Source organism: Rhinatrema bivittatum, chromosome 9 (assembly GCF_901001135.1).
Source record: "Rhinatrema bivittatum chromosome 9, aRhiBiv1.1, whole genome shotgun sequence".
Lineage (NCBI taxonomy): Eukaryota > Metazoa > Chordata > Amphibia > Gymnophiona > Rhinatrematidae > Rhinatrema > Rhinatrema bivittatum.
In genome coordinates this window covers 192,428,319-192,441,148 of record NC_042623.1, presented here as the reverse complement: position 1 = coordinate 192,441,148, position 12,830 = coordinate 192,428,319, and the positions used below count along the sequence as shown (strand labels likewise).

At 50.5% G+C, this 12,830-nt stretch overlaps 1 protein-coding gene across 1 annotated transcript in view; it reads right to left on the bottom strand.

Moving 5' to 3' along the window:
- LOC115099616 (IgGFc-binding protein-like) overlaps positions 1 to 12,830 on the bottom strand; it is a 277,960-nt gene that overhangs the window by 77,886 nt on the left and 187,244 nt on the right. Inside the window, exons 55-56 of the mRNA XM_029617348.1 lie at positions 11,721 to 12,010; positions 10,382 to 10,650 (exon numbers count right to left, since the gene is read on the bottom strand). Coding sequence (XP_029473208.1) covers positions 10,382 to 10,650; positions 11,721 to 12,010 — 559 coding nt within the window. The remainder of the gene's footprint in view (positions 1 to 10,381; positions 10,651 to 11,720; positions 12,011 to 12,830) is intronic.

The window sequence follows — 12,830 nt, the reverse complement described above, 5'->3', positions numbered from 1 at the left end:
AGCACAGGAGGGGGCAGAGGCAGATTGGCCTATCAAGGGATCGGGCATTCCACGGTGGGCCGGTTGCACTGGTCACATGGTCTGCTGAGGTGAGCCACGACAGAGCACACCTTGCCACGGCTGGAAGAGGGGCTCGGTGGGATGCAACATAGCTCAAACTGCTGCAGCTCGATGAAGTGCTTCTCAGTCCCCGACGGAGCTCAAACCACCGTGACTCGATGAAGGGCTCAGAAGGGCCATGACGGAACTCTACCTGCTGCCTGCTGCGTCCTGAAGAGAAGGAAGAATGTAGCTTCTGGAGGTTGCAGGGCCATCAGGAGCACTGACGTCCTCCCACCTGCCCTCTGGCAATAAATAAGAAGCAGCACTGGTGTGGCCAAAGCCCAGCAGAAAGGAGGAGGCTTAAGTTACATCTGTATGAGAGAGAGCATCTGTATGTGTATGAGAGAGCCTGCATGTATGCCTGCATGAGGGAGAGGGCCTCTGTGTGCATGAGAGAGAGAGGGAAGATCCTGCATGTGTGCATGAGAGAGAGAGATCCTGCATGAGTGTATGAAAGAAAGAGCCTACATATATGCATGAGTGCCTGCATGAGTGTTATGAAAGAGAGAGCCTGTGTGTGTGAGCCTGAATGTGTGTATGAAAGATGGAGAGAGCCTACATATGTGAGAGAGAGAGCGCGCGCCTGCATGTTTGTATGAGAGAGAGCCTGCATGAGTGTTTGAAAGAGAGTGCCTGCATGAGTGTTATGAGAGAGTCTGTGTGTGTGAGCCTGAATATGTGTATGAAAGATAGAGAGAGCGCACCTGCATGTTTGTATGAGAGAGAGCCTCTAAGAGTGTTTGAGAGAGAATGCCTGCATGTGATGAGAGAGAAAGTCTGTGTGTGTGAGCCTGAATGTGTGTATGAAAGATAGAGAGTGCCTGCATGTTTGTATGAGAGAGAGTCTGCATGAGTGTTTGAGAGAGAGTGCCTGCATGACTGTTATGAGAGAGCCTACATATTTGTGTGAGAGCGCGCCTGCATGTTTGTATGAGAGAGAGAGAACACCTGCATTAGTGTATGTGAGAGAGAATGAGCACCTTCATGTATGTATGACAGACAGAAAGCCTCTGTATGTGTATGGAGGAGAGATAGAGGATAAAGATTGTGTGTCGTCCCCCAAATCCATAACAATCTCTGGGTGAGTGGAAATCAAAAGATCATGGAGATTTTTTAATCCTTTTTTAAATTTTAGGGTGTTATTTCACGTGTCTGCTGGTTTTAAATATTTTAGTGGTATTTGCAAAATATTAGAACACAGTTAAGTGACATTTTAAAGCTATTAGATGTTTGTGGCCTGTTTTGACGTGAGGAAGTCAGATACCACGTGGGCCAGTTTTGAAAAAAAATCCCCCCGAGGCTGATATTTTCCTGCAATCCGCCCCTGGGAGGGGGGGAGTCTGGAGCAAACACCGCAGAGAAGAAATCAGTTGCCCTGCTCCCTTTTCCAGCCCCTCCCTTCCTGTCCCTTGCAAGCTGCCTGGAGCAGTAAACAGAACAGCTGTCTGAGATTTGGTGCTCTGGCCCATAGATTTTGGTGCGTGAGTGCTATGTGTCTAATGGTAGCGATGCGCCTGTGTTCAACAAAACAGCCGGCCTCCCTCTGCTCCTTGAAGTTTGGGTTTTTCCCATGATTCCGGCATGCAGGTTAGCCCAATGCCCTTCTTGGAAGCCTGACGCAGCCATAAGTGTTGTAGCCACCGCTCCGTGCAGGTTACCCCCAATACTGTTAGGATAACCTGCATGGAGCTTTGTCACAGATGTAACCTTGCCAATGTTTTTTGGGTTGTATCTGCTTCTCTACGCAGGGTACCCCTTGCTTTCCTCATTGGCTTGCAGTGCCACTAGGCCATGCTTCCGCTATCCTTTCATGTTTTGCAAGCATGAAATAACCAACTATCTGAAGATACCCTGCACGTCCATTTTTTTTTTATATCATGCAGGAAAAAGGAAATGCCATATATCTCCATAGGCTAGAGCAGATATCTGACTGTAGCCTATGCAGATATATGTGTAATTTTTGCAGACCTCTGGATTAATGATGATACAGTTTTACCTGTTCCAGAAGGCACAGTTGTTGAATCAAATATTTAAAATATATATATTTTTTTAATTATAGGATTTTATCTCAACTGCAAGAAAAATATTTGGAACTTCAGCGAATTTTCAAATCTGTTCTGCCAAGATTAATTTTTGACCCTAATTTTTTGAAAATTTCAGAATTTTTCAGAGTACAACTCAAAGGGACATATGCAATAAAACTTGCACTACAATAGATTTAGCGTGCAATTTATCTCTTTTTTTTTTTTTGCAAGTTAAAATCCCACTTAATATGCTATGTAATTAATTTTACCAAGGGCATGCTAAAATTTTCCCTCTACAGCATGGCCTCAGTCCTAATATGGATGTTAACACAAAAAAAGTATAATGTCTACACTACCTGCCATAATATCCACTATGCTAACCATCCCAAAATTTAAGGGCCAGTTAGGAAGGGGGATTTCATCCCCTTTTTCTCCACCCAGGGACAACATACCCTGATGCTTCCTGCTATCCCCCAGAAGTACCGGCAAGGGCTTGATGGACCTCCTCCTTCCCTCTCACCAGCTCTTGGATTCACCAGCAAGAGCCAGTTATAAAGTTAACATCTGGCGAGTTTACTCACTCCACGGCCCCTAACCAGCTCTGTACCAGCTCTCTACATGTAGAGACAATATCATTTCTTGTGCTCGATAAAGCAATACACCCTGCGGCTCTGGGACTGCCGCCGTTAAAGCTGCATACCCCACAGTTTGACTTGGTCACATTACAACTATCTTGATGGAGTAGCTCCTGCCACGACAAATGCTTGGAGACCATATCACCTGTGCCTTGTCTAACCACTTCTGCTTCTCTTCCAGACCTTCCAGACCTTCTCTACATGTTGAGAGCCGGTACAGAGTATTCCTCATAGGCGGACGTCTTTTCCAAAAAGGCTGCGGTCGCCCTACCCCCACATCGCTCCTTTGACTGTGCAATAAATTTGCTGCCCATCACAGAACCTCCTTGGGGTAGGATTTATCCATTGTCCTTGACTGAAATGCAAGCCATGTCGGAATATATTCATGAAAATTTAGCCAAGGGCTTCATCCGGCCCTCCAAGTCCCCCGCTAGAGCGGGCTTTTTCTTCGTGGGGAAGAAAGATGGCTCTCTCCAGCCGTGCATCAACTACCGTGACTTAAACTAGATCACTTTGAAAGATCGCTACCATCTAACGTTAATTTCAGAACTCTTTGACAGATTTCAGGGTGCTAAAATCTTCACCAAATTAGATCTTAGAGGGGCCTACAACTTGGTCCGAATTCGCCAAAGCGATGAATGGAAAACCACGTTTAACACACGTGACAGCCACTTTGAATACCTGGTGATGCTGTTCGGCCTCTGTTACGCTCCAGCAATTTTTCAGAATATGATGAACGAGGTCTTCAGAGACATGCAATACCGATGTGTCGTAGTATACCTGGATGACATCTTGGTTTTTTCTTAAGACCTTCAGAGCCATCATCAAGACGTCTGCAGTGTTCTTCAGCGGTTGCGGGACCACCAGTTGTATGCTAAATTGGAGAAGTGTTCTTTTGAACAAGAGTCCATTCCCTTCCTAGGCTATGTGGTTTCTAGCCAAGGCTTTCGAATGGATCCTCAAAAATCCAAAAGTATCCGCGATTGGCCACAACCCACAGGCCTCAAGGCCCTGCAGAGATTTCTTGGCTTCACCAATTACTATAGATTGTTTATTCATCACTATTCTACACTGACCGCTCCACTCACAGGGGGCCAATCCGTCAGTGATCACCCGAGGCTATGACTGCCGTCCAGGACTTCAAAGCTACCTTCCTTCAGGAACCACACCTGCACCATCCAGACCCCCAATGGCCCTTCATCATCAAAGTTGACGCCTCTGATGTTGGCGTAGGAGCCATACTCAGCCAGATTCGGCCACCCATACCTTACACCCTTGCTCATTCTTCTTTAAACGCTTTTCTCCAGTGGAATGTAATTATGCAATTGGGGAAAAAGAGTTGTTTGCAATTAAACTGGCTTTCAAGGAGTGGCATTCCTGGCTTGAGGGGGCACAGCATCAGATTACAATATATACCGACCACAATATAGGCTCGACGCTTAAATCATCAACAGGCCCATTGGGCCCTTTTTTTTACTTGATTTAATTTCCTGTTATGATACCATCCAGCCAATATAAACTGCCGCTCTGATGCACTCTCCCAGTCCTTTGTCACTGAAGATGTCCTCGATGTTCCACGGCACATCATTGATCCAACTAAAGTCCTCCTTTCTGCCACATTCACTGTGCCGCCTGGGAAAACGGTAGTTCCCCGACAACTCTGATGAAAGATACTCCGCTGGGCTCATGACTCCTTGACTGCAGGCCACCCAGGACAGTCTAGAACCTTTTCCACTCTCCAACAGTTCTATTGGTGGCCCACCATGAAGAAGGACACATGTCTATGTTGAGTCTTGCCCCACTTGCGCTCGTCATAAGCCTCCGGTGGGTCATCCTTGGGATCTCCTGCAACTACTTCCCATACCCAGTGAGCCGTGGACGCACATAGCCACAGATTTAATTGTGGACCTTCCTCCTTCAAGTGGCAATAATACAATTTGGGTCACCGTGGACCGATTTTCGAAAATGGCCCACTTTGTGGCGCTACCTGGTCTTCCTTTGGCTCCGGAGCTAGCGAATCTGTTCATCCGCCACATATTCCGCCTCCACGGTCTCCCCAGACATATTCTCTCTGATCGGGGAGTACAATTCAATGCCCGGTTTTGGAAATCCCTCTGCAAAAAGTTTTACATCACATTGGATGTTACCTCAGCTTACCATCCCCAAGCCAATAGTCAGACAGAAAGAACAACAGAACTTTAAAACAGTTCCTTCGTGCCTATGTAAATTCTCGGCAAAATGATTGGTCTGACCTTCTGCCATGGGCAGAGTTTGCTCTGAATTCATACCAGTCCGCATCCACCATGTGGTCTAAGGATGCCAGCCACTGCCTCCTCTCCCGCTCTCGCTTTCAGTGTCATCCCCAGCGGTGCAGGCTACCTCACAGGAGTTGCATCGACTCTGGGACAACACTAAGCAACTCCTTCAGCAAGCCACCCAAAGATCAAAAAAATTCTATGAGGCCCATCATTGAGAAGCTCCGCAATTTAACCCAGGAGACAAAGTGTGGCTCAATATTCGCTTTATTAGTCTTTAACTGCTTTCGGCCCACTTCGCCCCCAGATATATTGTGGTCCCGGGCCCTCCATCTACCTTCGGGATGGTCCGGGCCACTGCGATGCTTTTCCGGGCTTGCCTGGCTCCTGCCGCGGTGCTCCCTCCTCGAGGGAGATGCCGTCGATGCCCCACAGCTGGCCCCGCCCCTGAGGCACGTGCACATGCAGGGGCTCAACATTTAAAGGGGCCAGCGCGGGATATTGCAGCACTGCCCTAGGATAATGTCAGATGCTCTCAGGTTATTTAACCCTGCAACTAGATCTTCTCCTTGCCTTTCAACGAGTTTCTCTCTGACCCAGAGGTTGCTAGTTGCTGTTCCTGGTTCCTGACCAGCTCATCCACTGGCTTCTGACTTCGGCTCGTCCACTGGCTTTTAACTTCAGCTTCGTCCCTGGCTTCTGTCTTCAGCTTCTGTTCCTCGTCCTTGACTTCAACTGGCTCTCAGTGCCCTGTTTCACTACGTCCAGGAGGCCTCGCCTTAATCCAAGCGGCTCTGGTTCTCACGAGCTCCTCCTGGGGGGACCTTGGGCTTCCAGTGGTGAAGATCTTTCCAGTCTCCTGCCCTGTGCCGCCCCCCGGCTTCGACATCCGCTGTGGGTCTTCCCGCAGTCCATCATCATCTGTTTCAGCCAGCTCAAGGGTCCACGAATCCAATAGTTTGCAAGGCCATGGACCCGGTGGATCTGGCCGGCCTTCAGGCCATCCCCGGAATCGCCCAACGGCTGTAGCAGCAGCAACACTGCCTAGATGTTCTGACGGCGACCGTAGAGAGGCTGGCTAACCATTTGGACACCACGTCTTCGGCAACACCTCCAGCACTGGCTTCTATGCCCAGTCCTGCTCCTACAACCTCTACCCAACTGCAAGTGCCACCCAGATTCTCTGGGGAAGCAAAGCAGTGTCGCGGATTCCTCAACCAGTGCTAGATCCGCTTCACCCTGCTGCCTGCTCAGTTTCCAACTGACCTAGTAAAGACCAGCTATATCGTGTCCTTGCTAGATGGGAAACCCCTGGCCTGGGCCTCCCCGTTATGGGAATGTAAGGATCCCATTCTTGGAAACTTGGAACAGTTTGTTTCTGCCTTTCAACATATTTTTGACGAGCCTGCCCGCAGACCCACAGCAGTTGCCTAATTTCTTCAGTTACGCCAAGGTACCCGTTCCCTTGCCGAGTACGCTGTTGAATTCCGCATGCTGGCTGCCGAACTAGACTGGAGGGACGACAGTCTTCATGGTATATTCCTGAAAGGAATGTCTTCACGTCTCAGACGAGTTAGCAGCAAGGAACTTCCTGGATGACCTGGATAGCTTGATCGACCTGGCAGGAAGGGTCGACCGCAGAATCCAACATCAGTGCCATGAAGGGAAGTCCGGTCGTAGACCCGGTAACTTGGGGGTCTACATTTCCCCGACCTGTGCCTTCCCCCTCTGCTGACTTCGGCTCGTTCACTGGCTTCTGACTTCGGCTCATCCACTGGCTTCTAACTTCAGCTTTGTCCCTGGCTTCTGACTTCAGCTTCTGTTCCTGGTCCGTGACTTCAACTGGCTCTTGGTGCCCTGTTCCGCTACGTCCAGGAGGCCTCGCCTAAGTCCAAGTGGCTCAGGTTCTCACGGGCTCCTCCTGGGGGGCCCTCGGGCTTCCAGTGGTGAAGTTCCAGTTGGCCTCCTGACTCCAGCTTCTTCTCTCTTCATTCCTCTGGAACTCCTCTTCAGACACCGGCCCATAGGAGACCGCACGTAAGTCCAAGCGGCTCAGGTCCTCACGGGCTCCTCCAGGGGGGGCTCCGGCTTCCAGTGGTGAAGATCCCTCCGGTCTCCTGCCCTGTGCTGCCCCCCGGCTTCGACATCCACTGTAGGTCTTCCCACGGTGCGTCATCATCTGTCTCAGCCGACCCAAGGGTCCAACAAGATACATTGGGCCTTTTCCCGTACTTTGCCAGCTGGGCCCAGTTACCTACAGCCTTCGACTGCCTTCATCTATTAAAATCCACAATGCTTTCCATATCTCGCTACTGAAACCTCTGGTACTGTCCGACTTCTCAAAGAAACCACCTGAGCCCAAACCTCTGTCATCAGAGGCGGACGTTACCTATCAAGTGCAAGATGTCTTGGACGTCAGGAAGCGTGGAAAGAGGTGGGAATATCTCCTCTCGTGGGAGGGCTTTGGGCCTGAATAAAACAGCTGGGAGCCTGCGGGGGGGGGGGGCCTTAAGAGAGGGGGTACTGTTATGACCATCGGTCGTAGACAGCTGCGACCGCTATTACTCACTTTGTGTGCTGCTACCCTCTCTTCTTTGGGAAGACTCACGAATGTGGCTAGCTATTCCCTACACACAAGGCTCCTTTCCAGAACTCCCAGAGCGGCGAGGACGTCGCCAACCGCCATGTCTCTCCCGGGCCTTCCTAGGTGCCCGCACGCACTCCATGGCCCTCCTTTAAGGACCAACAATCATAAAGGACTCACGTTCCTGTTCACACAAATATTCTCAGACGTGATGACTTTAGACCATTCATAATAGGCATCATTGTGTGGTATATTTATACCGATCTCACTCTGCCTTATGTTTAATCATAGGTCAGTCCATATAATTCTTATTTTTTCTTTTTTAGTGATGATACACCTCGGTGAATATATTCAATTTAAAAATAGTTCATGTGCTTTTACATCATAATGATCATTAACCAAACTTATCTTGTGTATCGCCGTTACGATGCTGATTATTCTCTTCAATCACTCTCCTCGCAAGCTCTGATGCCCTTAATTTCATCAGCAATATATGAATTCTTCATATTGCTGAAAAATGCCCGACATTGCACAATGTTTCGGACCTTGTATTCAGTCCTTCTTCAAGGGCTTAATATCTTGGATAGCATGGCAGCTCACAGCGTGAACGCTGTGAGCTGCTCCTGTCTCTGGCTATCCGCTTCTCGGAGGGCCCTGTGCCTTGGACGCTGACTACCTGCTCCCTCCCCCCGCTTCTCAGGGTTATTCCCGGAACTACTCTACTCGTTCAGACTCAACATTGGTGTACCCTGCTCTACGGGCCATTGCCGTTCTACTCTTCCTCATGGAGACTCATCGTGGTGTACCCCGCTCTGTGGGCCATTGCCTATGACTGCTTCATGGAGAACCAATGTAGGTATACCCCGCCCTGCGAAACATTGCCTCACAACTCTGCTTCGTGGAGACCTAGTGCTGGTGTACCCCGCTCTGCGGGCCATTGCCTGTGCTTGTGCCTGAGCCGCGCCCCCACTCCTCGGGGTAGCGCCTTGTGTATTCCTGTGTGACTACACCTCGCTCCCCGATCCTCAGGGTAGCGTCCTGCTTATCTCAGAGACTGTACCGCACTCCCCCGCTCCTCGGAGAAGTGCCGTATCGCACTGCCAGAGACTTCTGGGCTTCCACGCTCCTTGGGTAAGCCTATGTCATTCCTCCTGTGCTGACTTTCTCTGTGGCTGCGCCCCCTGGGGTCACTGCCTCTGTGCTTTTGCATACCCTGCTTGCATTCCCCGCTCCTCAGGGCCTGTTAAACACTTCACCACTAGGGGGACCTATTCTGGCAATCATATCCACACCCCAGTCTCCTTCTCTTTCTGTACTCTCTGGGCTGTCTCTCCTATTGCTGCAGATCTCGCCTCCCGACGGTGACGCTCAATGGGGCTCCTCCCCGTGGGTGGTACCATCTCTCACCTCGGGCCAAGGTCCCACTAAACCACGAATCCTACCACTGCATGTACCACTGCCTACAATCTAGGCCGTGGGCGGGTGGGCGCCTATTCCAGGCGGTGGCGGGGGGGGGGGGCGGGTGGACGCGCGTTAGTTTCAGACGACCGGCGGCGGGAGCCAGGGGGCGCGTGGTCGCGTGTTAAATCTAGGCCGGGTCGCACAGGCGCGCATTCATTCACTGCCGGTGGGGGCTCCAGCAGCCCCCACCGGCAGTGAATGAATGCGCGCCTGTGTGACCCCTGCGATTCGGTGCTCAAGGCGTGACGTCACTGCCGGTGGGGGCTGCCGGATGCGCGCCTGCCGAATGCGCGCCTGTGCGACCCCTGCGATTCGGCGCTCAAGGCGTGACGTCACGGCATGTGACTGCCTTGAGCGCCGAATCGCAGGGGTCGCACAGGCGCGCATTCATTCACTGCCGGTGGGGGCTGCTGGAGCCCCACCGGCAGTGAATGAATGCGCGCCTGTGCGACCCGGCCTAGATTTAACACGCGACCACCCGCCCCCCGCCGGTCGTCTGAAACTAACGCACGTCCACCCGCCCCCCCCCCCCCCCCCACCGCCGCCGCCACCGCCTGGAACAGGCGCCCACCCGCCCGTGGCCTAGATTTAACACGCGACCACCTGCCCCCTGGATCCCGCCGCCCGCCGGCCGCCTGGACCCACGCGGCCCTCCGACAGGTATTTAAAAATTTTGTTTTTTACAATTCCTGGTGCCTGTCATTTCAAATGTCATTTGAAATGACATTTGAAATGACAGGTACCAGCGCACCCAGGTTACTGTATAGGCGGTGTATTAAGCGCCTATACAGTAAAATGGGTTGCGCGGGCATAACCCTTCCCTAACGCTTCACAGCCGCGGCATGCATTTGCATGCAATTAGAAGAGAGTATCAGGCGCTAGGTCAAGAGAACTGTGCGTGCGGGGAGGAAGGGTGCGCCTGACACTGCCGCACTGTTTCTACCGTGGCCTTACAGTATCGAGCCGATAGTCAGTATACATAAAAACATAGAAACATGAAGGCAGAAAAAGACAGTATGGCCAAGATATTCAGTGTTATAACTGTTCCACTGAATATCAGGGCCAAGTTAGCCATCTGGTGAACTTTGCCAGCTGGCCAGTGGCTGAATATTGACCCCATAATGTCTACTAAAAAGTGCTTCAGGATTCCCAACTGACTGGAATTTAAAAGAAGTGTCTTGCAGTTCCATGTTGCTAACCCTATGATATGACCTAGAAAACATGGTGAGGATTGGATACAAAACGAAAGGATTTACGAAAGCGAAAGAAGCAAGTTTATGATCCATAAAATTATTGATAACCCTTATTAATGAACTTTACCACATATGGTGTCCTTCTTCCATTCGCCCAGATGTACTCCTGCTGCCTCACAGGCAGCAGCATAGGATGCGAGGGCAACGCAGAGCTGTTCATAGCTCCCCCCAGTGGCACATTGGTCATAGACGCAACTCTCAAAGTACGCATCTGGTGGGATAAGTGAATGGCAGGGTCTGAAGGGGCCATTGCTCGTGGAGAGGACTCTACAGTGCTCTTCAGCCGCTTGCTGCAAGGCTGGTGGGCAAGGTGCGGGAACAGTTGTTGAATTGCAACTGGAGAAAAATCAGATATGTTTATGGATGAACTCATGTGACGAATATACTGGTAAGACAGAATATGAAATGTAACAAGATTTACAAGATGACAATTCTGAATTCACCATAGGAAGCGTTTTGAATTAATGAACATACAACATTAGCATAGACACACTTTACAGAATGACCACAAGTTATCATACAAAGTTGTGTTTCTTATGTAGATTTTGAACAGAAAGATCTGTTCTAGTAACTTAGTTTCTTTAAGAACTATAATGGAAAATTCTTACAGTTATTCTGAAGAGCCTGGATATGCATAACATCTGTTTTTTTCTCCTGGGGAAAATCATTCCTTTAGTATGTGTTAGAAATGGAGAAAAAAAGAGAATACTATACAAATAGGAGAGGAATTCTGCTACTACTACTATTCTAATGATTACAGTCATGAATGTGTTCAGTAAGGGCCGGATTTCCAAAAGGTTACGCATGTAAATCTGGTGGATTTACGCGCATAACTGGCCTTATGTGCGCCGGACCTATTTTAAAAAGGCCCGGTGGCGCGCATAAAGCCCCGGGATGCGTGTAAGTCCCGGGGCTTACAAAAAGGGGCGGGGCGGGGCCTCCAGGCACAGTGGCCATTTGCAGCTGTGCCCAGGATCGCATGCCAGCAGTCGGCCGGTGTGCACAACTTGTGCCTGCCCAAGGCAGGTTTAACTTGGTAAGACACATTTTTTTTTGGGGGGGGGAGGTTAGCTTAGGGCTGGGGGGCGGGAGAGTTAGGGCAAGGGAAGGTGGGGTGGGGGAGAAGGAGCGGCCTGGGAGGGAATAGGGGAAGGCAGTGTGGGCTCGGCGCGCACAAGGTGCACAATTGTGCACCTCCTTGCGTGCGCCGATCCCCGATTTTATAACATGTGTGTGCCTGCTCGCGCATGTTATAACATTGCGTGTCCATGTGCGTGCACCCTTTTAAAATCTACCCTAAATTATTTAGTGCTATATTGCACAACATTATCTTTAAATAGGAGGATTTTCCAGTGGTGTTTGTAAGTAAAGCCTTAATAAAATCAATGAATTGCCAGGCTACTTACGTCCATTCATCATCAGGAACCCTCCAGCTGTTTCCAAACTCATTGAAATCTGGAACAACCACTCCATCCGGTTTCATGAAGTCATCCTGTTGGTTGTTAGTGTAGGTACCACACAGACCACACAGTGCCCCTTTATAGTGCTCCTTCACCCTTACAAAGAGCTCATGGTCACCATCAAATTGAAGCTGAAGGCCAAAGCTTGTGGTGATGATCGCATGGGTTTTACTTCGTGAGATTTCTACTCCAGCTGTTGGAGTGGCCAATTCGGTGGTCATCAATTCATTATTAACCTGATGGTAATCAAAAGGAAGGAGATGAACCGTGAGGCAGCTATCAGCTGTTTAGTATCTTGAATTTTATGCTGCTAGTCTCTAATATAATATCCTGTAGTAGTAGAAATGACTCATAATGTGTACATGTTTTGGGAATTGTAATAGGTACATATTATGGGCTAGATTTTAAAAGCGCTGCGTGCGTAAATCCTGCCGTATTTACGCGCGCAGGGCCCTTGTGCGCCGGCGCGCCTATTTTGCATAGGCCGCCGGCACGCGCAAAGCCCCAGGACGCGCGTGAGTCCCGGGGCTTCGTAAAAGGGGTGGGAGGGGGCGTGTCCGGGGGGCGTGTCTGGGGGTCAGGGGGCAGTCCAGGGTGGTTCCGGAGGCGTGGTGACGGGTTTGGGAGCGGGCCGGGAGGGCGGTCCCGAGTCCCCCGGCACTACGGCCTGTGCCGGGGGATGGCGAGGCGGCGCTCGCAAGTTACGCCTGCTTCAAGCAGGCGTAACTTGCCCAACAAAGGTGGGGGGGGATTTAGGTAGGGCTGGGGGTGGGGGGACGCGGAAGGAAAGTTCCCTCTGAGGCCGCTCTGATTTCGGAGCGGCCTCAGAGGGAATGAAGGCAGGCTGCGCGGCTCTATGCACGCAGGCTGCCGATTTTGCGCAGCCTTGCACGCACTGACCCCGGATTTTATAAGATACGCGCGGCTACGCGCGTATCTTATAAAATCCGGTGTACTTTTGTTCGCGCCGGTGGCACGAACAAAAGTACGTGCGCGCGTATGTTTTTAAGATCTATCTCATTATAAATGTTTTCTTAAAGCTCTTTGAGTGTTTCA